The sequence below is a fragment of the Symphalangus syndactylus genome, chromosome 11 (assembly GCF_028878055.3).
Source record: "Symphalangus syndactylus isolate Jambi chromosome 11, NHGRI_mSymSyn1-v2.1_pri, whole genome shotgun sequence".
Taxonomy (NCBI): Eukaryota; Metazoa; Chordata; class Mammalia; order Primates; family Hylobatidae; genus Symphalangus; species Symphalangus syndactylus.
The window spans coordinates 27059194-27083768 of NC_072433.2; the positions used below are offsets into that span (position 1 = coordinate 27059194).

Below are 24575 nucleotides of genomic sequence, written 5' to 3' on the forward strand. Positions count from 1 at the left end.
TGTGTGTGTGTGTGTGTGTAGAAGGAGGGTACAGTTAGTGGTCTCCAGACTTGGAGATAGTTGCCCACAAGCCCAGGACTAAATGAGACACTGAGGGACAAACCTGATCCAGGTGAGCCAAGGTATCCCGGGGACTAGCCCCTACCTAAAGATGCTAAACGTGAGCATGTTCTGAACAGATAGGTGCTGACTGTGTAGAGAAAAGGGTCAATGATAAGGAACTTTCTAGTGCCTAAGCACTGCCTGGGGTGAGAAAGACGCTGTTGTAAAAGACCCTGGGCAGCAGCCTAAGCCTCCTGAGGCCCAGGCATGTCCTTCCACATCAGCTGGCTGCCCTGAGCAGCTCTTCCGTATAACGGGTCTGAGGTAAGAATCAGCATTCTGGCAGAGTCTATCCTCTGGCAGTAATTAACAAAGTAGCATCTGGCTTATTCATCAGTCTCTTCTGAGTCTGGTTGTCCTGAGTCAGCTTGGATATGGGGACTAGACACTGGAACCCAGGGACCTGGCCAAGGGCTGTCTGCTTCTGTGTCGTCTTCATTTTGTCTTCAGCACCTGTAGACACCCGGAGGCACAGCTACACCCAGGGATTCATAATATATTACAATCCAACGCCAAGGAAGGCACCACAATACCAGGTTTTGTCTACTAGTTAAGGATCCGTGTGGGATTCCCAACAACACCCTTTGGAAGTCTGCAAACTTCTTTTAAAAACCAGAAGTGAAAATTTTGAGTCTGTCCCTAGAACTAAAAATAAACTTAGGCTAGTGTCCAGGAACAGGAAACAGTTTAATAAGTACTGGAGGACAGCCTCCACTCTTGCCTCTGCTCAATCCATCGCTGCACTGAAGCCAGAGAGAGCATCCTTCAAGGCAGGCCTTGTTGGGCCACTCTCAGGCTTAGCCCTCTCCTTTTGGAACTTACCCTCTTCTGTGGACCATGAGTTCCCACAGGGTACTGGTCCGCAGCTGCCTTTCAGCTTCAGGTCTCCTCTGCCAGTTCCCCACACTTGAATTCTGCACTCCTTTCTCTTCAGTGCGCCTTGCTGGTGCTTGTCACTGGGCCTTGGCACATGTTGTTCCCTCTGCCCGCAGTATTTTCCCCCAACCCTTTTGCTTGGATAACTGGTGTTTGTATTTCAGATCTCAGCTGAAATTCTGACCCACAGACTCAATTAAATCTTTTTGCTGGAAATGTCCCTACCATCATGAACACCCTCCTTCCTCCAACAACACTCAGCACATATTCCGTTGCACTTACTGGTTTCAATACTGGCTCTCCATGTCCCCACTGGCAGGGACTATCTGTCCCACTAAATCTAAATGCCAAGGTTTTTTTTTTTTTTTCCAGACAGAGTCTCGCTCTGTCACCCAGGCTGGAGTGCAGTGGCACGATCTCGGCTCACTGCAAGCTCCGCCTCCTGGGTTCACCCGCCATTCTCCTGCCTCGGCCTCCCAAGTAGCTGGGACTACAGGCGCCTGCCACCACACCCAGCTAATTTTTGTATTTTTAGTAGAGATGGGGTTTCACTGTGCTAGCCAGGATGGTCTTGATCTCCTGACCTCGTGATCCACCCACCTCGGCCTCCCAAAGTGCTGGGATTACGGGCATGAGCAACTGCGCCTGGCCGCCAAGTTTGTTTTTTAAAAAATCTTTTTTTTTTTTTTTTTTGAGACAGGGTCTCACTCTGTTGGCCAGGCTGAAGTGCAGTGGTATGATCAGGGCTCACTGCAGTCTTGACTTCTGGAGCTCAGGTGATTCTCCCACCTCAGCCTCCCAAGTAGCTGGGACTACAGAGGTACGCCACTACACATGGCTCATTTTTTTGTAGAGACAGGGTCTCACCATGTTGCCCAGGCTGTTCTTGAACCCCTGAGTTCAAGTGATTTGCCCATGTCCTCAGCTTCTCCCAAAATGTTGGGATTATAAGCGTGAGGCACCACACTGGGCCTCAAACACATTTTTTTTTTTTTTTTGAGATGGAGTCTCGCTCTGTCACCCAGAGCGATCTTAGCTCACTGCAACCTCCACTTCCCAGGTTCAAGCAATTCTGTCTGAGCCTCCTGAGTAGCTGGGATTACAGGGGCACACCACCATGCCCAGCTAATTTTTGTATTTTTAGTAGAGATGGAGTTTGGCCATGTTGGCCAGGCTGGTCTCAAACTCCTGACCTCAGGTGATCCACCCGCCTTGGCCTCCTAAAGTGCTGAGATTACAGGCATGAGCAACGTGCCTGGCTCTCAAACACATTCTTTTTTTTTTTTTTTGGAGACTGAGTCTCACTCTGTTGCCCAGGCTGGAGTGCCGTGGCATAATCTCGGCTCACTGCAACCTCCGCCTCCCGAGTTCAAGCGATTCTCCTACCTCAGCCTCCCGAGTAGCTGGGATTACAGGCATATGCCACCACGCCCGGCTAATTTTTGTATTTTTAGTAGAGATGGGTTTTCACCATGTTGGCCAGGCTGGTCTCGAACTCCTGTTTCATGGGGTAATGCAGGACACTTGGCTTGTGCCTACTTTTTGGCTACTGTGGACAGTGCTGCTACAAACATTCATGAAGAAGGTTTTCTTGTGTTTCCTTTTAAATCAGAGCATAAAAATAAGGTTTTGTTTGTTTAGATGGTGTCTTGCTGTGTTACCAGGCTGGAGTTTGTAGTTACTCACAGGTGCAATCACAGCAAACTGCAGCCTTGAATTCCTGGGCTCAAGGGTTCTTCCTGCCTCAGACTTCTGAGTAGCTAGGACTACAGGCATCATGGAGCCTGGCACGTCTCATACAAGTTTTTGTTTCAGCACCTATTACCAATTTTTTCTTTATTTTCTTCTTTTTTTTGAGAAAGGGTATCACTCTGTCGCCCAGGCTGGAGTGCAGTGGTACAATCTCAGCTCACTGCAACCTTCCTCTCCCAGGTTCAAGCAATCCTCCCACCTGAGCCTCCCAAGCAGCTGGAACTACAGGCATGTGTTACCACACCCAGCTAGTTTTTTGTATTTTTTGTAGAGATGGGGTCTTGCCATATTGCCCAGGCTGGTCTTGAATTCCTGGACTTAAGCAATCTACCTGCCTTGGCCTCCCAAAGTGCTGGGATAACAGGCATGAGCCACTGTGCCCGGCCACCCATTATCAGTTCTTTTGGGTATATATGCAGGAGTGGAATTACTCGGTCATATAGTAATTCTATGTAACTGTTTGAAGAACTGCCAAACTTTCAACCCAGCAGTTACACCATTTACATTCTTACCAGCAATGTGTGAGGGTTCCAGTTTCTCCACATCCTCACCAACACTTATAATTTACTGTTGTTCTTATTATAGCTATCCTAGCAGTTATGAAGTAGTTTTGATTTGCATTTCCCTAATTTCCTTCAACTAATAACATTGAGCATATTTTCATGTGCTTGTCTAAGAGGTTTTTTTTTTTTTTTCTCTGAATATTCCTTTTTGGTAACATCTTATTCTAAACTTTTTTTCTTTTTTTTAATAGAGATGAGGTCTTGCTGTGTTGCTCAGGCTGGTCTCGAACTCCTGGGCTCAAGCCATCTGCCCACCTCAACCTCCCAAAACGCTGGGATTACAGGTGTGAGCACTGTAAGGGCACTCAGCCTTATTCTAAACTTTTTTTTTTTGAGACAGAGTCTTGCTCTGTCGCTCAGGCTGGAGTGCAGTGGCGCGATCTTGGCTCACTGCCACCTCTGCCTCCCGAGCTTAAGCGATTCTCCTGCCTCAGCCTCCTGAGTAGCTGGGACTACAGACATGCACCACCACTCTGGGCTAATTTTTGTTTTTTTAGTAGAGATGGAATTTCACCATGTTGGCCAGGCTGGTCTTGAACTTCTGACTGTAAATGATCCACCCACCTCGCTTCCCAAAGTGCTGGGATTACAGGCATGTGCCACCATGCCCAGCCTTATTCTAAACTTTTCATGGTTACAGTATCTTCTCAGTTTACCTGAGAATACTGATATATACATGTGTATAAAATGGTATATATACACACACACATATATATACCATTGTAAACATTTAATGACATATATCTTTTTCTTCATTTTGACCTCTGTTATGTTATAGGTTTTCCTCAAATGTTTGGTGACTCTTAGTTGTCATTTATATTTCAAAGTAGGGTCCTCAAAAGCTCATTGGAAGCTCTGTGCCTGTAGGTGAGAAGTCTCAACTGTGGGATTCAGTGTTGGGTGATCTGGCTGGGCTCCACTTTGGGGTACTTCCATTGTCAGGATCTTTGGGTCTTTCTTCTTGTGCTAATCGTGTTTTCCAGAGAGAATGTGAGGTCTTGGCTACCATGATCTGGGGAAGGATGTCTGGGGGTCTCATTCATTAAGCAAACTTTCACTTACTCCACCTGTTTTTAGTACAGTATTCCTTCCCTGAACTGTGCCTAGTGATCTCTAATGAAGAGGCCTTCTGTTTCACCCTCTTCAGAGAACAAAGCTCCAGTTTTGGGGGATGGGTGTGAAAAGGGATCTAGGGATCCACTTGCTTCTTTAAAGACTTTCACTTGATCTTCTTGTTTATTACTCCTGCCTTCACCCCCTAACTCTACTCTTACTTGGTGCTGCCCATTCCTGAGCCTTTTGTTCTGTGATATAACCTGTGCTGCATAATATTTCAGCTTTTCCCCTGCCAGTTTAGGGTTTGGCTTTCTTGGATCTGCTAAGTTACACTTGCCCATTTGCTTCCCAGCTTCCAACATTCTGTTGCCATTGTCTCCTTTCCCATTCCATTTTTTTTTTTTTTTTTGTAGCCCAGGCTGGAGTACAGTGGGGTGATCTCAGCTCACTGCAACCTCCACCTCCCGGGTTCAAGCGATTCTCCTGCCTCAGCCTCCCGAGTAGCTGGGATTACAGGCACTCGCCACCATGTATGGATAATTTTTTTTTTTTTTTTGTATTTTTAGTACAGACAAGGTTTCAATATGTTGGCCAGGATGGTTTTGAACTCTTGACCTCAAGTGAACTCCCACCTCAGCCTCCCAAAGTGCTAGGATTACAGGCATGAGCCATGGTGCCCTGCCTCCTTTCCCATTCTTTATCCCAACAGTTTAATGCCCACCCCTACCCCCTCAAAAAAATCCCTGTAACTGTCATTTCACTGGGATTTTGGGAGAAAGCAGAGGCAAGAGTCTACATCCAGCCACTTAATGTCACCATCGGCTGGTTGTCTATCCCAAGTTCTTAGTATATTGCTTAATCCACAGTAAGTGCCCAATAAATATTTGTTGATTTAGGGTCAGTCCTCTGTATCTGTGGTTTCTGCAGCTATGGATTCAACCAACTGCTGATAAAAAAAATTTGGAAAAAAACAGGCTGGGTGCAGTGGCTTATGCCTGTAATCACAGCACTTTGGGAGGCCAAGGTGGGCCGATCACTTGAGGTCAGGAGTTCAAGACCAGCCTGGCCAACATGGCAAAACCCCATCTCTACTAAAATCACAAAAATTACCCGTGTTGGTGGGTACCTGTAATCCCAGCTACACAGGAGGCTGAAGCATGAATAATTGCTTGAACCTGGGAGGTGGAGGTTGCAGTGCACTGCAATCATGCCACTGGGCGACAGAATGAGGCTCCGTCTCAAAAAAAAAAGTATTTGGAAAAAACAATTAAAAATAAGCTGGACATGGTGGCTCATGCCTGTAATCCCAGCACTTTGGGAGGCTGAGGTGGGTAGATCACTTGAGGCCAGTAGTTTGAGACCTGCCTGGCCAACATGGTGAAACCCTCTCTACTAAAAATACCAAAATTAGCTGGGCATGGTGGTCCCAGCTGCTCAGGAGGCTGAGATGGGAGAATCGCTTGAACCCAGGAGGCAGAGGTTGCTGTAAGCGGAGATCTCACCACAGCACTCCAGCCTGGGTGACGAGTGAGACTCTGTCTCAGAAAACACACACACACAAAACCCCCAAACAACACACACACACACACACACACACACACACACAGATAAAAAGTAATACAGTAGAACAATTAAAGTATATGAGAGGATGTGTGTAGGTCATATGTAAATACTACACCATTTTATATAAAGGATTTGAGAGCATCTTCAGATTTTGGTATTTGAGGGGGTCCTGAAAACAAGCTCCCTCTCTTGCCCCCATACAGAAGGACAACAGTATTAGAGTCACTGTCCTTTCCATCTTTGAAAAAGTTGAGGGCTGGACACGGTCACTCACACCTGTAATCCCAGCACTTTGGGAGGCTGAGGCAGGAGGATCGCTTGAGCCCGGGAGTTCGAGATCAGCCTGGGCAGCACAGTGAGGCCCTATCTCTACAAAAATAATGATGATGAAAATAATAAATAAATTTTTTTTTTTTTTTTAAAGTAGGAACCTGGGCTCTGCCCACCAATGAACTGTGTGACCTTGGACAAGCTACTTCCAGTCTGCAGCCTTAGTCTCTTCTTCTGTAAAATAGCAATAACAACGATACGTTCTTCAAGCGCCTTGCTCAGTGCCTAGAACACGGCAAGCTCTCGGTATTTGTGGTTGTGGAAGGGTTCAATATCAAAGCGACACTTTTTAGAAAGTCAGTGTTTTACTTAGCTTAAAATTAGCCTTCACACTTGAACTGTAAATTGGTCCCTAATTAATGCCCTTCGGGGCAAAATCTGTGTTTAACCTTACTTGATGCGTAGACAGAGCTAGCAAAGCTTTTCAGCTGAGAGGAGAGGAACGTGTTGGTCGCCTGGGTCAGGCCGGCGGGGACAACCTGCAGTGGGGCCGCTCCTCACCCTGCCCCGCTTTGCCCCTGGCCTCGGAACCGGTTTGTTCCAGGCGCCCAGCGTGAGAACCCAGGCACTTACCCACCTCTCGTCGGCCCAACAGTCCGAGTCAGGCCCACCCTGGCCACGCACCGTTCCCGACACCCGGGTGGCGCAGCCCGTCTCTTTCTTTACCGGGAAGCTCCCCACCCTATGCGTCGAGGACCCCACTTTCTTCAAAGGAGAACCTGAGGCAGCGTCTGGGAAAGCAACTCCATGGCCTCCAGGTCCACCTCAACCCTTCCCTCAGCCCCAAGACCCCGCTGCCTGAACCCCATCTCCCCGCGTGCGGGGATCGCCAGCGCCCGCCAGCGCCCACCAGCGGCTCCGGCCCCGGCTCTAGGCGCAGGTGGGGGCGGGACCAGGGCGGGGCCTGAGGAGCCGGCGCCCCGCCCCGCCCCGAGGCCCGCGGCGCCGCCGCCTCCACCTCGCCTAGCCGCGGAGCGCCTCCGAGCGGCCGGCTGCGGCCTGGCTCCGCCCCTCCCGGCCCGGCGCGCCGGCTCCCGCCTCCTTCCCTCTCCTGGCTCCCACCTCCCTCCCTTTCCGCTGCCGAGGCGGCGGGAGCCGAGCCCGAGCGGACCGAGCCGCAGCCGCAGCCGGGCGGCGGGCGAGAGACGGCGGCGGCGGCGGGCGGGCCGCGGGCGGTCAGTCGGGCGGCGGCGGCGGCAGCAGCGGCGGCGATGCGGCGGCCCTGCTGAGTCCGCCCGCTCCTGGCGCCGGGAGCCAGCCGCGCGAGGCGGCCCGGGCCGGGCGGCAGCATGCGGAGCGGAGAGGAGCTGGACGGCTTCGAGGGCGAGGCCTCGAGCACCTCCATGATCTCGGGCGCCAGCAGCCCGTACCAGCCCACCACCGAGCCGGTGAGCCAGCGCCGCGGGCTGGCCGGCCTGCGCTGCGACCCCGACTACCTGCGCGGCGCGCTCGGCCGCCTCAAGGTCGCCCAAGTGGTAGGTGCCGGGCGGGGCCCCAGGTGCCCGAGGGCGGCCTAGCCGCACGCCTCCCTCCCCGCCCCGCTGCGGGGCCTCCGCCGCATACCCGCTTGCCCGGGCCGGAGCCCGCTCCTCGCGCCCCCTCTCCCTCGTGGGGTCCCGGGGCCACTCTGCAGCCTCCTCTGGGGATCCCGCCCTCGGCCAGAGCCTGCCCTTCCCAGGCCGGCAGCCTCTGGTGTGCGCCTCCTACCTGAGCACCTGCCCTTGGGCCTACCTGTCCGCTCCGCCCTCGCTCCCGGGAGTCTGTGGCGTTACTGGGCTGGGTGCTGCTGGGAATCCTGCTGTCTCCTGGGTACAGCTGGTCTTAGCAACCTGTGGCAGGTTTTCCCGGCCCGCGCAACCTCCAGACGGTGCTCGTCTGTTTCTGCCTGCGGAGACGAGGGACTGTGGCTTGGTTCCCCCTTGATGTCTAGCTGGGTGCCAGGCGTAGATGGTAGGCGCTTAGTAAGTATTTGCTGGATGGAGGCAGGTAGCTCTGATGCAGTGGGGGAGCCCAGATATGCCCACAATTCTCTACACTGCAGAGGTTTGTGTCCTTCTAACCAAGAAGACAGACTTGGCATCCCGGAATCCACCGCCCAGCACGGTGGCTGGCACTGCCCAATTGGTACCCAGAGTTAAATCTGGGAGGGCAGCCAGTTTTGGAGGTAGCAGAAACAGAGAACTTTCTGTTAGACTTGTCTGTAGTAGAGCTCATTTCGCAGGGTCCTATGTTTTAGCTTCCAGGGTGTTCTGGGCAGGCGCCTCTCAGCTCTGTTCCTGCTTTGTGGTTTTGTAACATGCCTCTGCGGGCAATTGCTTAGCTCTGTTGTGGGCATGCTGTAATTCAGAAAAACCCGTGTGTCCCCCCAACATTCCCTGTCACAGGTAGGCCTTCTGAGGCCACCGGCCTCAAAACTTTATAGGCTTCTCATAGCCAGAGAAGCCACTTGTTCTTGTTCTCTCTCTCTCTCTCTCTCTGTCTCTCTCACTCTCGTTTTTGAGACCGGGTCTCTGTCGCCCACGGTGGAGTGCACTGGTGCGATCGTGCCTCACTGCAGTTCGACCTCCCAGGCTCAAGCGATCTTCTCCCCTCAGCTTCCCGAGTAGCTGGGACTACAAGCACGTTCCACCATGCCTGGTTAATTTTTGTATTTTTAGTAGAGATGGGGTTTCACCATGTTGCCTAGACTGGTCTCCAACTACTGGGCTCAAGCGATCACCCCTCCTTGGTTTCCCAAAGTGCTAGGATTACAGGCATGAGCCACCGTGCCAGGCCTGGACCTCCTGTTCCTACTTGAGTGCATAAGCATTCCTTGGGAATAATATAATGTGTGGATACCCTTTAAATAAATGTCCTGGTGTTTGTAAATGACAGAATCATAGGCTATTTTATGTCTCTCTTGGGTGAAAGGCTTGTTCTGCTGACTGCCAGAGGGTGTTTTTGAAGGGCTTTATGGAAAGAAAAATGGATCAGATAATCTGTCTTCAGAATTTTAAATTTACCTTATCTGGTAAACTGGAATGTTTTCAAAGATGTATTGGTTTTGTAGTTTGGCGTTGCTTTTAGCAAAGAGAATGTAGGAGGTGAAGGGAGGTGTGCAATTGCCTTTTTTTTTTTTTTTTTTTTTTGAGATGGTGTCTAGCTCTGTCGCCCAGGCTGGAGTGCAGTGGCACAATCTTGGCTCACTGCCACCTCTGCCTCTCGGGTTTAAGCGATTCTCCTGCCTCAGCCTCCCGAGTAGCTGGGATTACAGGCACCCACCACCACGCCCAGCTAATTTTTGTAATTTCAGTAGAGACAGGGTTTCGCTGTGTTGGCCTGGCCAGGCTGGTCTCGAACTCCTTACGTCATGATCCGCCCACCTTGGCCTTCCAAAGTGCTGGGATTACAAGCGTGAGCCACCACACCCTGCCTGCAATTGCCTTTTAAAAGAGGCAGCTAGCCAGTGTTTGAGTATGGGGTGCCCAGAGTACAGATAATTAGAAATGAATAAGAAAAGAGCAGGGCTTGGTCAAATACCTCGCTTTGTTTGCACTGTGGGATTTTGAAAGTAAATAGAACTTGTCCCTAAAAGGATCTAGTAAAAGAATTGAAATCCAGTTTGTAGACTGTTAGTTATTACTGCATTGCTGGGACTTTATCACCTAAGTCGAGGGATGGAAGCCGGTGGCATTTATCATTAACCTTTTGGTAAGGTACTGTTTTGTTGTACCATTGTTCTTTTGTTTTTTTCTTTTCTTTTTTTTTTTTGAGACAGAGTCTCGCTCTGTCACCCAGGCACCCAGGCACCCAGGCTGGAGTGCAGTGGCGCGATCTCGGCTCACTGCAAGCTCCGCCTCCCGGGGTCACGCCATTCTCCTGCCTCAGCCTCTCCGAGTAGCTGGGACTACAGGTGCCCGCCACCAGGCCCGGCTAATTTTTTGTATTTTTAGTAGAGACGGGGTTTCACCGTGGTCTCGATCTCCTGACCTCGTGATCCACCCGCCTCGGCCTCCCAAAGTGCTAGGATTACAAGCGTGAGCCACTGCGCCCGGCTTTTTCTTTTCTGTTCTCTTCTCTCTTTCTTTCTCTCTCTCTCTCGCTCTCTCCCTCATTCTTTCTTTCTCTCTTTTCACTCTTTCTTTTTCTTTCTTTCTTTCTTTTTTTTTTTTTTTTGAGATGGAGTCTCGCTGTGTCGCCCAGGCTGGAGTGCAGTGGCGCAATCTCGGCTCACTGCAAGCTCCGCCTCCCAGGTTCACGCCATTCTCCTGCCTCAGCCTCCCGAGTAGCTGGGACTACAGGCGCCCGCCACTACGCCCAGCTAATTTTTTGTATTTTTAGTAGAGAGGGGGTTTCACTGTGTTAGCCAGGATGGTCTTGATCTCCTGACCTCGTGATCTGCCTGCCTCGGCCTCCCAAAGTGCTGGGATTACAGGCGTGAGCCACCGCGCCCGGCCTCTTTCTTTTTTAAACACTGGGTCTAACTCTGTTACCCAGGCTGGAGTGCAGTGGCACAATCTTGGCTCACTGCAACCTCCGCCACCTGGGCTCAAGAGACCCACCCACCTCAGCCTCCCAAGTAGCTGGGACCACAGATGCACACCACCATGCCCAGCTAATTTTTTGTATTTTTGGTAGAGATGGGGTTTCACTATGTTGCCCAGGCTGGTCTCGAACTCCTGAGCTCAGGTGATCTGCCCGCCTCGGCCTCCCGATGTGCCTGGATTACAGACGTGAGCCACCACGCCCGGCCTAGAGTTGTACTTTTCATCTAGAAGAAATTTTGGGCCTAGCCCCCAAAATCTCGCCTAACTCTGTTGTTTGTTAATCTCTAGAATTTAAACTCTGAGAGGTTATATGTGGGTGATAAAGGAAAGGGGACTACTTGAAGGGTATGGCAACTTGAAATGGTTTTGGTGTAGTTGGCTTCCCAGCCTTGATAAAAATCCCACAAAACTCCAAGAAATTGGACTCTAAATTTAAACTGGAAAAGAAAATAAGTCATTATGAAGATACTTCCGAGATGTTACAAAACTCAGAATCCATCAAGAAATATGAGTAAGTTCTAACTCTGTGGTTTGGAGAAAAATTTGACTTTTAAAAATCAGGAAGCTGAGGTGGGAGGATTGCTTGAGCCTAGGAGATCAAGGTCACAGGGAGCTATTATGGTGCTTGGGAGTAGCCACTGTGCTCCAGCTTGGGCAACATAGCAAGATCCCATGTCTAAAAATAAATTTAGTTGTGTGTGTTTTTTTTTTTTCTTTGAGACAGACTTTTGCTCTTGATGCCCAGGATGGAGTGCAATGGCACCATCTCAGCTAACTGCAATCTCTGCCTCCTGGGTTCAAGCAATTCTCCAGCCTCAGCCTCCCGAGTGGGGTTACTGGCGCCTGCCACCATGCCTGGCTAATTTTTGTATTTTTAGTGGAGACAGGGTTTCGCCATATTGGCTAGGCTGGTCTCAAACTTCTGACCTCAGGTGATCCACCTGCCTCAGCCTCCCAAAGTGCTAGGATTATAGGCGTGAGCCACCGCGACTGGCCATAAGTTTAGTTTTTTTAGATTTTTTTTTTTTTTGAGATGGAGTCTTGCTCTGTCACCCAGGCTGCAGTGCAGTGGCACGGTCTTGGCTCACTGCAGCCTCCACCTCCCGGGTTCAAGCGATTCTCCTGCCTCAGCCTCCCAGGTAGCTGGGATTACAGGTGCCTACTAGCATGCCCGGCTAAGTTTTGTATTTTTTAGTAGAGATGGGGTTTCCCCATGTTGGCCAGGCTGGTCTTGAACTCCTGACCTCAAGTGATCTGCCCACCTTGGTCTCCCAAAGTGTTGGGGTTACAGGCGTGAGCCCCTGCATTGGGCTGTAGACTTTGTGGTGGTTTTTGTGGCCTATTGCAACCTGTAGATCCTTGCTATTCCAAGTTTGGCCTTAGGCCAGCAGCATTGCCATCACCTAAGGGCTTGTTAGAAATGCAGAATCAGTGGGCCTCACCCCAGAACTTGAGTCACCTGCATTTAAACAAGATTCCCCAGGTGATCCACGTGTACATTAAAGTTTGAGACTTACCTTTCTATATCCTTTCAGTGTTAAAAAAACCTTGCAACAGGCTGGGCTCACGCCTGTAATGCCAGCACTTTGGGAGTCCGAGGTGGCTGGATCACTTGAAGTCAGGAGTTCAAGACTAGCCTGGCCACCATGGTGAAACCACATCTCTACAAAAATACAAAAAATTAGCTGGGCATAATAGCGAGTGCCTGTGATCCCAGGTACTCCAGAGGCTGAGGCAGGAGAAGCGCTTGAACCTGGGAGGCAGAGGTTACAGTGAGCTGAGATTGTGCCATTGCATTCCAGCCTGAGTGACAGCGCAAGACTCTGCCTCAAAACAAAACAAACAAACAAACAAAACACACAAAAAAATCTCGCACAGGTGCTAGCAACCAGCTTTCGATAAATAGTCAACCTCAAGGCTGAGATTTTTCTGTAAAATGAGACTGCCAATACCTCCCTCAAAGGATTAAGAAAATGAAATAATATGTGTAAGTACCTACCGTATTAGGCATCTAACTGATGTGCAATAAATGTTAGCTGTCATAGTGCTAACAATGCCTGTCCATACAGAAACTGTGTGAAAATATCACCAAAAAACATAATTATGTATTTGAATTAAAGATAGTTTAATTTCTTATGATTTAAGTTAAATTGGTACTTTTAATGGAATGTGATTTGATAGTAAAGCTAATCTGAAACATTATGAAAAAATTAAACGGTGCAGTTGCATAGATTCTATCTTTTCTTTTTCTGTTTGAGACAAGGTCCTGCTCTGTGCCCAGGCTGGAGTGCAGTGGTACAATCATAGGTTACTGCAGCCTCGACCTCCTGGGCTCAAGTGATCCTTCCATCTCAGCCCTCCAACTAGCTGGGACTACAGGTGTGTGCCATTATGCCTGGCTAATTTTTAAATTTTTTGTAGAGATAGGGTCTCCCTATGTTGCCCAGGTTGGTTTCAAACTCGTGACCTCAAGCAACCCTCCCTCTTTGGCTTCCCAAAGTGCTGAGATTACAGGCATGAGTCACTTACTTCGGCCTGTATCTTTTCAAAATGAAACCTGTACATATCTCTTAGTTGGGGAGAATGTCTAGTGTGGTTAAACAACTGATTTAAATTAATTATCTTCTTCCTCCTTGTGTGAATTTTTTTTTTTTTTTTTAAATGAATAAAGACAAGAGTTTAATGAGACTGTGTTGCCCAGGTTGGTCACAAACTGGGATTACAGGCGTGAGCCACCACACCTGATCCACATCCCTTTCTTGAGCCCTTCCCATGCCTAGATGACTTTCTGACAACGTATTTGTATAGGACTTTTTAATAACAAAAGATGGGTAATAGGAATTTTTTTTTTAAGACAGATTTTTGCTGTCGACCAGGAGGTCGAGGCTGCAGTAACCTATGATTGTACCACTGCACTCCAGCCTGGGCACAGCCTGTCACCCAGGCTGGAATGCAGTGGCATGATCATAGCTCACTGTAACCTTGAACTTCTGGGCTCAAGGGAGCCTCCTGCCTCAGCCTCCTGAATAGCCAGGACTATGGGCATGCGCCACTATGCCCTGCTATTTTTTTTTTATTTTTGTAGAGACGAGGTCTTGCTATGTTGCCTCAAACTAGAGGCTAATCTCGAACTCCTGAGCTCAAGCAATCCTACTGTTTTGGTCTCCCAAAGTGCTGGGATTACAGGTGTGAGCCACTGTGCCTGGCCTGAAAATGTTTAAATGCAAATTTTAGCTCTGCTGATTTTGATGTCTCTTAATCTCATCACATCTGGGTTCCTCAGTTGTACAATATGGGTGGTAATGACTAATTGAGCATCTTAGGAATTGTAAGAATTAAGAGGTTAATGTTTGATAGTTGCTTTCTTACATAACTAAAAAACAAATGTGAGTATTTGCACTTCAGGGGTGGGTAATGGCATGTCTTTTATTTGATGGAAACCTTGTTAGTTTTCTAAATCTCAAGCCAGTCAGCATAATCCCTGGCTGGTTACTGTTCTCTGGAGAATGTGCAGGGGTGGGGCAGTAATACATTATAGAAATCATATACAACACAAATATAGCCACATTTACAAAGCTGCAGCTTTGAGAAATGACTGGCTGTAGACATAGCACTGAGCTTATTAGCCCCAAATCCCCTCAGTTCTGTTGGAGGGGCTGGTTCAACTGAGATTCAGCTTGGTTCCTGATTCATAAGAGCTGGTCAAATGACCAGGCAGACACACAATGACCCTGGTCAAACCGTGAAGGGTTCTGCGTTTTGTTTACTACTGAAGATTCCTTTGTGCTCCTGGCTCCCATTTATCCCTGAAGTCATGCATATACAAGCGCATAATGGTAGATGAAGCAGTGGGTTTCTCTATGTTGGATTCTCAGATCCACCATTCTGTGGCTCCTTGTAAAACAGTCCCATTTTCCTTTAGGAAGATTGTTATCTTTAGGAGTTGTCTTCCTCATCAAGGACTTGGAGTCAAATAAATTCTAGCAGAAAAGCAAAGTTATAATTACTCAAGTTTTTTCGATGATTAAAAATAGTTAAATTATAATCCACAATCTCAAAAGAAGTTGTTAAATGTAGAGTATACATGTTTTACAAAACCACACAAAGACAGTTCAAGAAAATGATACTACAGACCAGTATTCCTTATATGAACACAGACACAGAAATCCTCAACAAAATACCATATAGAAAATAAAACCCAGCATAATGGAGAAAGAATAATACACCAAACCAATTGTGATTTATCCCAGGAACAAAAAGGTTGGTGCAGTTTTTGAAAGTAAATATTATAGGTGTACACCATATTAACAGCTTAAAATAGCAGGCCAGGCACAGTAGCTTGTGTCTGTAGTCCCAGCACTTTGGGAGGCCAAGACAGGTGGATTGCTTGAGCCCAGGAGTTCAAGACCAGCCTGGGCAACATGGTGAAACCCCTTCTCTACAAAAAGTACAAAAATTAGCATGACATGGTTGTGCATGCCTGTAGTCCCAGCTATAGGCTAAGGTGGGAGAATTGCTTGAGCCCAGGAGGTCAAGGCTGCAGTGAGCCATGATCGTGCCACTGCACTCCAGCCTGGGCAACAGAGTGAGACCCTTTCTCAAAACAAAACCCAAAGCCACATGATTATATCATTTGATGCAGAAAAAAAACTTTTGACAAAATTCAGTACTTTTCCATAATAAATGCTGTCAGCAAACTTGGAAGAGAAAGGAATTTCTTCAACCTGAAAAAGGGCATCTACAAAAAATCTACAGCTAACATTATACTTAGTGGGGAAAGAATGAGTGCTTTCCCCCTATGATGGGAAACAGGCAATGACGTCTACTGTCACCACTCATATTCAAGATCATACTGGAAGTCCTAGCCATTGCAAAAAAATTAATAGGAGGCATACAGATCAGAAATAAATAAAACTGTCCCTATTTGCATATGGCATGATTATCTAGGTAGATAATCACATGGGAATCTATAAAAAACCTCCTAGAACTAATAAGTGAGTTAGCAAGGTTATAGGATATAAGGTCAACACACAATAACCAATAGTATTTTTATATCCTAGCAATAAATCATTGGAAATTAAAACAAAAAACCAATATCAGTTATAACAGCACTGAAGAGAATGAAATTCTTAGATATAAATCTCACAAAACATGTATAGGATCTGCTCACTGAAAACTACAAAACACCGAAGAAAGAAATCAAAGATGACCAAAATAAGTAGACAGGCATTCTGTGTTCATTAGGATTGGAAAACTCAATATAGTTAAAATATTAGTTCTCCACAAATGATCTATAGGTTTAATACAATCCCAAAATCCTAGCAAGGTTTTTTTGTAGATAGAAGAATGCTGATTCTAAACTTTATATGGAAAATCAAGTTAGCCAGGCAAAGGGCTAGCGATGGTTGATGGAGGTATGTTCCAGGGAGAGAGAACAACGACCGGAAGTCACCCTTATTTAGGGTAGAATGTGTGTGTGTGTGTGTTGAGGGGAGTGTTTCTGAGAGTGTGATGGACTTTGTATCTCTTATCGGCCATGAGACTTTTGGCAAGCTACTTGTTCACTCAGGCCACAAGCAGATCTCTTGTAGGTCTCTTACTTGGGGATTGTAAGTTGGGGATAATGGTAGTATTACGGTACTGGTGAGCCCACCGTGCTCCCTAGCTCAGCGTCTCAAGACACGACGTCATCAAAGCCTGTTGGAGGTTGCTATGGTCTGAATGTTGGTGTTCCCCCAAAATTCAGATGTTGGAACCTAACACCCAGTGTGATAGTATTAAGAGGTGGAGCCTTTTGGGAAGTAATTAAGTCATGAGGGCTCAGTCCTTGTGAATGGGATTAGTGCCCTTTTAAAAGAGTTTGAAGGGAGTGTCCTTGCTCATTCTATGTGTCCTGCCATGTGAGGACATATAGAAAGTGCCGTCTGTGAAGAATGGGCCCTCACTCAGATACTGAATCTGCTGGCATGTGGATCTTGGAGTTTCCAGCCTCCAGAACTATGAGCAATAAATTTCTATTTATAAATTACCCATTTTGGCCGGGCGCAGTGGCTCACGCCTGTAATCCCAGCACTCTGGGAGGCCGAGGTGGGCGGATCACAAGGTTAGGAGATCGAGACCATCCTGGCTAACACGTTGAAACCCCATCTCTACGAAAAATATAAAAAATTAGCCGGGTGTGGTGGCAGGTGCCTGTCGTCCCAGCTACTCGGGAGGCTGAGGCAGGAGAATAGCGTGAACCCGGGAGGCGGAGCTTGCAGTGAGCCGAGATCGCGCCACTGCACTCCAGCCTGGGTGACAGAGCGAGACTCCATCTCAAAAATAAATAAATAAATAAATTACCCATTTTACGGTATTTGGTTATAGCAACCCGAACAGACAACAGACTGATAGTGAGTGGTACAGAATATCTCTGGAATGATACAAGTTGGGGAACTGGGTGGCTGAGGGCCAGGGTGTCAGGGAGACATTTTCTGCTGTATAACTGTTTGTACCTTTTGTATTTTATTTTATTTTATTTTATTTTTGAGACAGGGTCTCGCTATGTTGCCTAGGCTGGTCACAAACTCCTGGGCTCAAGCGATCCTCTTGCCTTCAGCTCCCAAAGTCCTAGGTTTACAGGTGTGAGCCACTGCTCCCAACCCTTGAATTTTATACCACATGCAAGTACCTTCTATTCAAAAATTACTAAAATAGTAGGTGTTACTAGCTTTACCTTAGTATAGCCTTAAAGCTCATATACTGACTGTAATCTTTAACCTTTCATGACTTTCCTTTCTTTGTAATTTGGAGGCCCTTGGGCAGAATGATTTAGATAATACAGACCACTTGGACAAACTTGAAGCTTAAGTTGTTTTAAAATGCACTTTTCTGTAAAAAAAAAAAAAAACAAAAAAAACAAGCATTCTGCACAATAGTAGGTGCTTAATAAATTTGTTGATGCTAATGGAAAACTTCTTCCATTTGAAAGGAATTTACCCTCATTTTATTTGTTAGTGAAAATGTTGTAACATTAAAGAAAATTAGAAATTAGAAAAATAATCATCATATTATGACAGACTCAAATGAAAAGGACTTGGGAATTTTTTCCTTTCCAAAGACTACATATGATCCCCTATAGCAAAGTCTGATGATTACGGTTTCTAGTTTTTTGCTATTAGGAAGATGCGTCAATAAATGTCCTCATGAGTGTAGCCTGGATTCTTCTTTTGAATTATTATTTTTGGTTAAATTTCAAGGAGTGCTTTTACTACATCAAAGGACAAGACCACCACATTTCTGAACATTCAAAAAAAAAATACAGACCTGGTTGACATTTCCTCCCAAAACATATCTGAGGGTCTCAGTTTATTCCAGGTTTCTAGTGTGCTTACCCACAAGTACAGACAACTGGGAAATGGTGACCTCTGTAAGTCCTAATGGCTTCTCCTGGACCGCAGGGCTAAATTAATTCTTTCTCCACAACTTTGGAGGAACTTTGTTCTTTTTTTTTTTTTTGAGACAGAGTCTCACTCTGTCACCCAGGCTGGAGTGCAGTGGCGCAATCTCAGCTCACTGCAACCTTCACCTCCCAGGTTCAAGCGATTCTCCTGCCTCCGCCTCCTGAGTAGCTGGGATTACAGGAGCGCCCGGCTAATTTTTGTATTTTTTGTAGAGATGGGATTTCACCATGTTGGCCAGGCTAGTCTCGAGCTCCTGAGCTTAGGTGATCTGCTCAGCTTGGCCTCCCAAACTGCTGGGATTACAGGTATGAGCCACTGTGCCTGGCTGGAACTTTGTTCTTTTTTTTGTTTTGTTTTGTTTTTTTGAGATGGAATCTTGCTCTGTCACCAGGCTGGAGTGCAGTGGTGCGATCTCGGCTCACTGCAACCTCCGCCTCCTGGATTCAAGGGATTCTCCTGCCTCAGACTCCGCAAGTAGCTAGGACTACGGGTGCGTGCCACCACGCCCAGCTAACTTTTATATTTTTAGTAGAGACGGAGTTTCACCATGTTGGCTGGGATGGTCTCAATCTCTTGACCTCATGATCCGCCGGCCTCGGCCTCCCAAACTGCTGGGATTACAGGCATGAGCCACCATGCCCGGCTCCGGAACTTTGTTCTTTATTAGAAATCAGGCCAGGCGTGGTGGCTCATGCCTGTAATCCTAGCACTTTGGGAGGCCGAGGTGGACAGATTGCCTGAGCTCAGGAGTTCGAGACCAGCCTGGGTAACGTGGTGAAACAACATCTCCATTAAAAATACAAAAAATTATCCCGGTGTGGTGGCCTATGCCTGTAGTCCCAGCAACTCAGGAGGCTGAGGCACGAGAATCGCTTGAACCTGGGAGGCGGAGGTTGCAGTGAGCCAAAATTGCACCACTGCACTCCAGCCTGGGCGATAGAGTGAAACCCTGCCTCAAAAAACAAAAAAGAAATCAGTAAGAATCTTTCCCAGGTTATGGCACTCCAAAGGATGCTTAGAGGTAAGGACAGGGCTGTGTGTCAGGATGCTTCTCTCTCGGTAGAATGAATGCATACCTGGGTGCCTGGGAGAGAGCTCTTTCCAGCCCAAAGTCGTGCGGTACAGACTTGAGCTGCACCACACGTGTGGCCTACCCCATGAAGGACGAAGGTATGTATGGAAGCTGGGGTTGATTTTTTTTTTCTTCCCGCACAGCGGTCTTCCCTGAGTCATTGAAATAGCCTGGAAATACCAGCATGGGGTCTTCAACCTATAGCTGCTATCACTGACTCTTGCATCCTTATTTCTGGAAGTAACCCCAAATGCTTTTGCAGGATGACATGGGATTCTTTTGGAAAATAAAATTACTTATTAGAGAATAGAGCAGAAGGGATCACAGATAATAAATTTTCCCAGACAGTCTCAATTTCCTGTGCTGCCTCATCAGACCATATATAAGTATAATCTTAAATTTTAAATAATTATTTTACTATAAATTGTGAAGTATTCTAAGCATTGAAATTACAGCAATTCATGTAACAGTACCTGTGTGCTCACAATATACCCTGATCTTTTTATTTGGAAAATAAGGTAATTCCTGGAGAACAGGCTGTGTGTCCAAGAGAAGTAACAAGCAGGGTGAGATGAGATGGGATTTGGGTTCATTAGCCTCAGGGCTCCAGGAAGGAGGAAGGATATAGACTGGGAGAGGTGGAGAGGAAGAGAGGAGGGAACCCCTGCTCAGGGGGATGGCTTCGGCCTGTCAGCTGACTTAAACTCTGACCTCAGTTTGAAGTGGTCCAGGGCTCTAGAGCAGGGCTGCAGCAGGCTGGAGAAGAGGCCGATAAGTAGAAGGGCTCAAGCTCAGAAAGTGACACCTCCTGGGGGAGAAGGTATTGCTTGTTTAAGTATTTGGAAACTATCCTATTTTTAAACAGTTTAACTTCCTGATGGGGAGGATTTTTTTGAAAAATTCTCAACTTAAAGCAGTGGGTGGGGGGTTGTTCAGGCTTCATTGCAGTGCCTCTCGTGTGTGGCCTTTTCTCCGGATGGGGGCTATCACTGGTTTTCAGAGTGGGGTCCTGGGATCACTAGAGTTTATTAAGGTAGTAATGGGGGATTGAGAGTCAGAATGAGGGTTGGGGGGTGCAGTGGCTCACGCCTGTAATCCCAGCACTTTGGGAGGCCGAGGCAGGCAGGTCACTTGAGGTCAGGAGTTTGAGACCAGCCTGGCCAACATAGTAAAACCCAGTCTCTACTAAAAATGCAAAAAAAATTAGCTGGGCTTGGTGGTGGGTGCTTGTAATCCCAGCTACTCGGGAAGATGAGGCAGGAGAATCGCTTGAACCCCGGGAGGTGGAGTTTTCAGTAAGCCGAGATCATGCCACTGCTCTCCAGCCTGGGCGACAGAGGGAGACTCTGTCTCAAAAACAAAAAAAAAGAGGGCCTGGGTACTAATTATATTTCAAACAGTCTATACTCTAAACCACAGTAAGCAGAATAAGGCAGATTTCTGCTTACATTAAGCAGAATGAGGTAAAATTTCTTACCTCTGGCTGGAATTTTATAATACTGATTACTTCAGGTTGATCAGGAGTTTTCAGTAAGCTTTTGATTAATATGCACCTGCCTTCATCTTTGCACTCAGGGTTTATTCTCTCATCCCTCACCCTCTTGCTGAAAATCCCCACTTAGCTATTTTTATTTTTTAAATTAGGCAGCCTCCTGTACCGGAATAGGCTCAGGGAGATTCCCACTTGGCTCTATTCTTCTGGTTCCCGCTCAGAAGAGACCTTCCCTATCCCCCCGCATCTGGAATAGAACACTCCCCCACCCCACTGTGCCTTACTATTGACCCCTCTCACCCTGCATGATTCTTCTCCAGAGCATTGACCATCCAGCTGGAAGGTCAGCTCCACCAGAGCAAAGACTTGGCTTTCAAGTTCCCTGCCATATCCCGTGTCTAAACCAGGGTCTGGCACATAGGTGTTGAATAGACAGTTGAATGTACGTGTTTGTTTAATAAAAGAAAAAAAATGGGCTGGGCGTGGTAGCTCACGCCTGTAATCCCAGCACTTTGGGAGGCCGAGGCAGGCGGATCACGAGGTCAGGAAATCGAAACCATCCTGGCTAACATGGTGAAACCCCGTCTCTACTGAAAATACAAAAAATTAGCTGGGCGTGGTGGTGGGTGCCTGTAGTCCCAGCTGCTCGGGAGGCTGAGGCAGGAGAATGGCGTGAACCCGGGAGGCGGAGCTTGCAGTGAGCCAAGATCGTGCCACTGCACTCCAGCCTGGGTGACAGAGCAAGACTCCGTCTCAAAAAAGAAAATAGAAAGAAAAAAATGGGTTATTAATGTAGTTTATAAGGTCAAGTTTTTGAAAACATGGAATCCATGGGGAAAATTTCTATACACACAAACACACACACACACACACATGCACACAACTAGACTATTTGAGGTGGAAAATGTTGGAGAGAAAGTATGGAAATAAAATGCCATTGTAATTACTTTTTCTTTTTTTAACTTTAAGTATACTATCTACTGCTACTAGGAAACAGAAGATTTTGCTTAGGAGACAGATTTTTGTAAAAGTTGGGGAAACCATAAGAGGCTTTGCCAATCTTTTTGCCTAGAAAAGTGTAAAATGAAAACCAGAATTCTGTAATTATTATTGAAGTTGTCTGCTTTCTGATTAACACATTCAGAAAGAGAGAGGCTTGTATCTGTCAAGCAAGTATCTTTCAAGAGACACTTTTCAGGCAAAGAAAAAGTCACAACTGGGACTGAAGCTGAGGGTCATAGTGATTTTTTGTTTAAAGCTTTCTGATTAAAATAAAAGAACAACCGTTCCATGAGGCCTGCAAAGGGAGGCTGGCTATCTTCAGTGAAGGCTAGAGAAGGCTATAGGAAATACTGTTAAGCCAGCATTTTGTTGTTGACAATTTCAAATGAATGGTTAAGTTTGAGAATTAAACGAGTTAATAAACACTTAAAGTGTTCAAAGTTTAATCAAATGTGGATGGTTCTGGATGTTTTCTTTACTGCCACTGTGATTTGATGACGGGTGCAGTGGAAGCCTTCATTTTTGTGGTTTCCCGTTTATTCCAGCACCACTGTGAAAAACAGTTTAAGGCTAAAAGATTTTTGTGCCAGTGGAAAAAAAAAGAAAAACAACTTAGAAACAATGGCTCTTCTAGGGGTAGTGGCTTCCTCAGCTTGTCTACTTTCTTTCACCCATTTTCAGGCCAAGCCCTAGAAATGTGTATAACTTGAGATTAAGAGTTGGCTAAATAACTTGAAAGTTAGATCAAGATCAGTAACTAGATGTCAGTAAAAATGCTATCATTCACCCCTTTTTAAAAAATCCATACTTTAGGCCAGGCGCAGTGGCTCACGCTTGTAATCCCAGCACTTTGGGAGGCTGAGGTGGGCGGATCACGAGGTCAGGAGATCGAGACCATGGTGAAACCCCGTCTCTACTAAAAATACAAAAAATTAGCCGGGCGTGGTGGCGGGCGCCTGTAGTCCCAGCTACTCGGAAAGGCTGAGGCAGGAGAATGGCGTGAACCCGGGAGGCGGTGCTTGCAGTGAGCCGAGATCGCGCCACTGCACTCCAGCCTGGGTGACAAAGTGAGACTCCGTCTCAAAAAAAAAAAAAATCCATACTTTATATACATTTGAGTGCCTAGGGTGGGCCAGGTACTATTAGAAATAAGACAAAAATCTCTGCCTCCAAAGAGCTCCCAGAGCTCTTGGGAGTAAGGGTTTGGAGTGGGACAGACAAAAGTACACAAACCATTGGACCACCTGAGCCAGGGGCTGTGATAGAGGCCTGGGGATAGTGGGCTTGGCAGGAAGCACTTGTGGCCATTTGGGAAAGGGGCACATTGCTGTAAGATGCTGAATGGCCAATGCCTGGAATAAGGAGGATGTGCCTGTGGCAAAGGAATATCCCAGGGGCTAGGATCCAGGCCAGAAAGGCGTGTTAAGGGGTGAGTCAAGTGTGGTATGGAAGGGAAGGGCAAGTGATTCGACAAATGGGGCAAGATGAGGGGGACCCAGGCTGGTGAGGGGCTGATTTGTTAGGCTGATGAATTTGGATTTTTCTTAAAGAGATGGGGAACAGTTATAACTGTGGCCATTGAGCGCTTGAAATGTGGCTGGTACGAATTGAGATATGCATAAATACAAAATACACACTGAATTTTAAAGATTTAATAGGGAAGGCTGGGCGCGGTGGCTCACGTCTGTAATCCCAGCACTTTGGGAGGCCGAGGCGGGCGGATCCCAAGGTCAGGAGATCGATACCATCCTGACTAACATGGTGAAACCCCATCTCTACTAAAAATACAAAAAAATTAGCCGGGTGTAGTGGCAGGTGCCTGTAGTCCCAGCTACTTGGGAGGCTGAGACAGGAGAATGGCATGAACCCAGGAGGCGGAGCTTGCAGTGAGCCAAGATCGTGCCACTGCACTCCAGCCTGGGCAACAGAGCAAGACTCCGTCTCAAAAAAAGAAAAAAAAAAAGATTTAATAGGGAAAAAAACACGTCAACTATCATTAATAATTTTATACTGATTATATATTGAAGTAATATTTTTCGTTTGTTTTTCCTTTATAGAGACGGGGTCTCACTGTGTTGCCCCAGGCTGGCCTGGAACTCCTGGCTTCAAGTGATCCTTTTGCCTCAGCCTCTCAAAGTAGTAGGATTGCAGGTGTGAGCCACTGTGCCTGGTCGATATTTTGGATATATTGGATTGAATAAAATATACTATCCAAATTCTACTTTTTTACTTTTTAAAATATGGCTATTAGAAAATTTTCAGTTGCATGTGTGGCTTACGTATTTCTGTTGGATATTTCTAGGTTAGAAGGTGTGTGCAATGGCTTTGAGAAGGGTGAGATTATTGCAGCAGAACCTGGTCAGAGACTTTGAGTAGATCCAGTGAGAAAAGAAGGCTTAACTAACTGGTCTTTTGGCAGTGGAGATGGAAAGGATATAACTAAATGAGAGAGAGTTAAGAGGTGGAGGTGGCCATTATGGTTTTTATTTTTTTGAGACAGAGTCTCGCTCTGTTGCCCGGGCTGGAGTGCAGTGGCACGATCTCGGCTCACTGCAAGCTCTGCCTCCCAGGTTCACACCATTCTCCTGCCTCAGCCTCCCGAGCAGCTGGGACTGCAGGCGCCCGTCACCATGCCCGGCTAATTTTTTGTATTTTTAGAAGAGACGGGGTCTCACCGTGTTAGCCACGATGGTTTCGATCTCCTGACCTCGTGATCTGCCCGCCTTGGCCTCCCAAAGTGCTGGGATTACAGGCGTGAGCCACCATGCCCGGCCTTTTTTTTTTTTTTTTTTTGAGATG

At 47.0% G+C, this 24575-nt stretch overlaps 1 protein-coding gene and 1 pseudogene across 1 annotated transcript in view; one reads left to right on the forward strand and one right to left on the reverse strand.

Moving 5' to 3' along the window:
• The window catches only part of LOC129493341 (ras-related C3 botulinum toxin substrate 1-like), a 29134-nt pseudogene extending 20882 nt beyond the window's left edge, over positions 1–8252 (reverse strand).
• Positions 7454–24575, forward strand: part of CMTM4 (CKLF like MARVEL transmembrane domain containing 4) — an 86453-nt gene continuing 69331 nt past the window's right edge. Inside the window, 1 exon segment of the mRNA XM_063611801.1 lies at positions 7454–7717. Within this exon segment, the coding sequence (XP_063467871.1) occupies positions 7532–7717 (186 nt within the window). The 5' untranslated portion in view covers positions 7454–7531.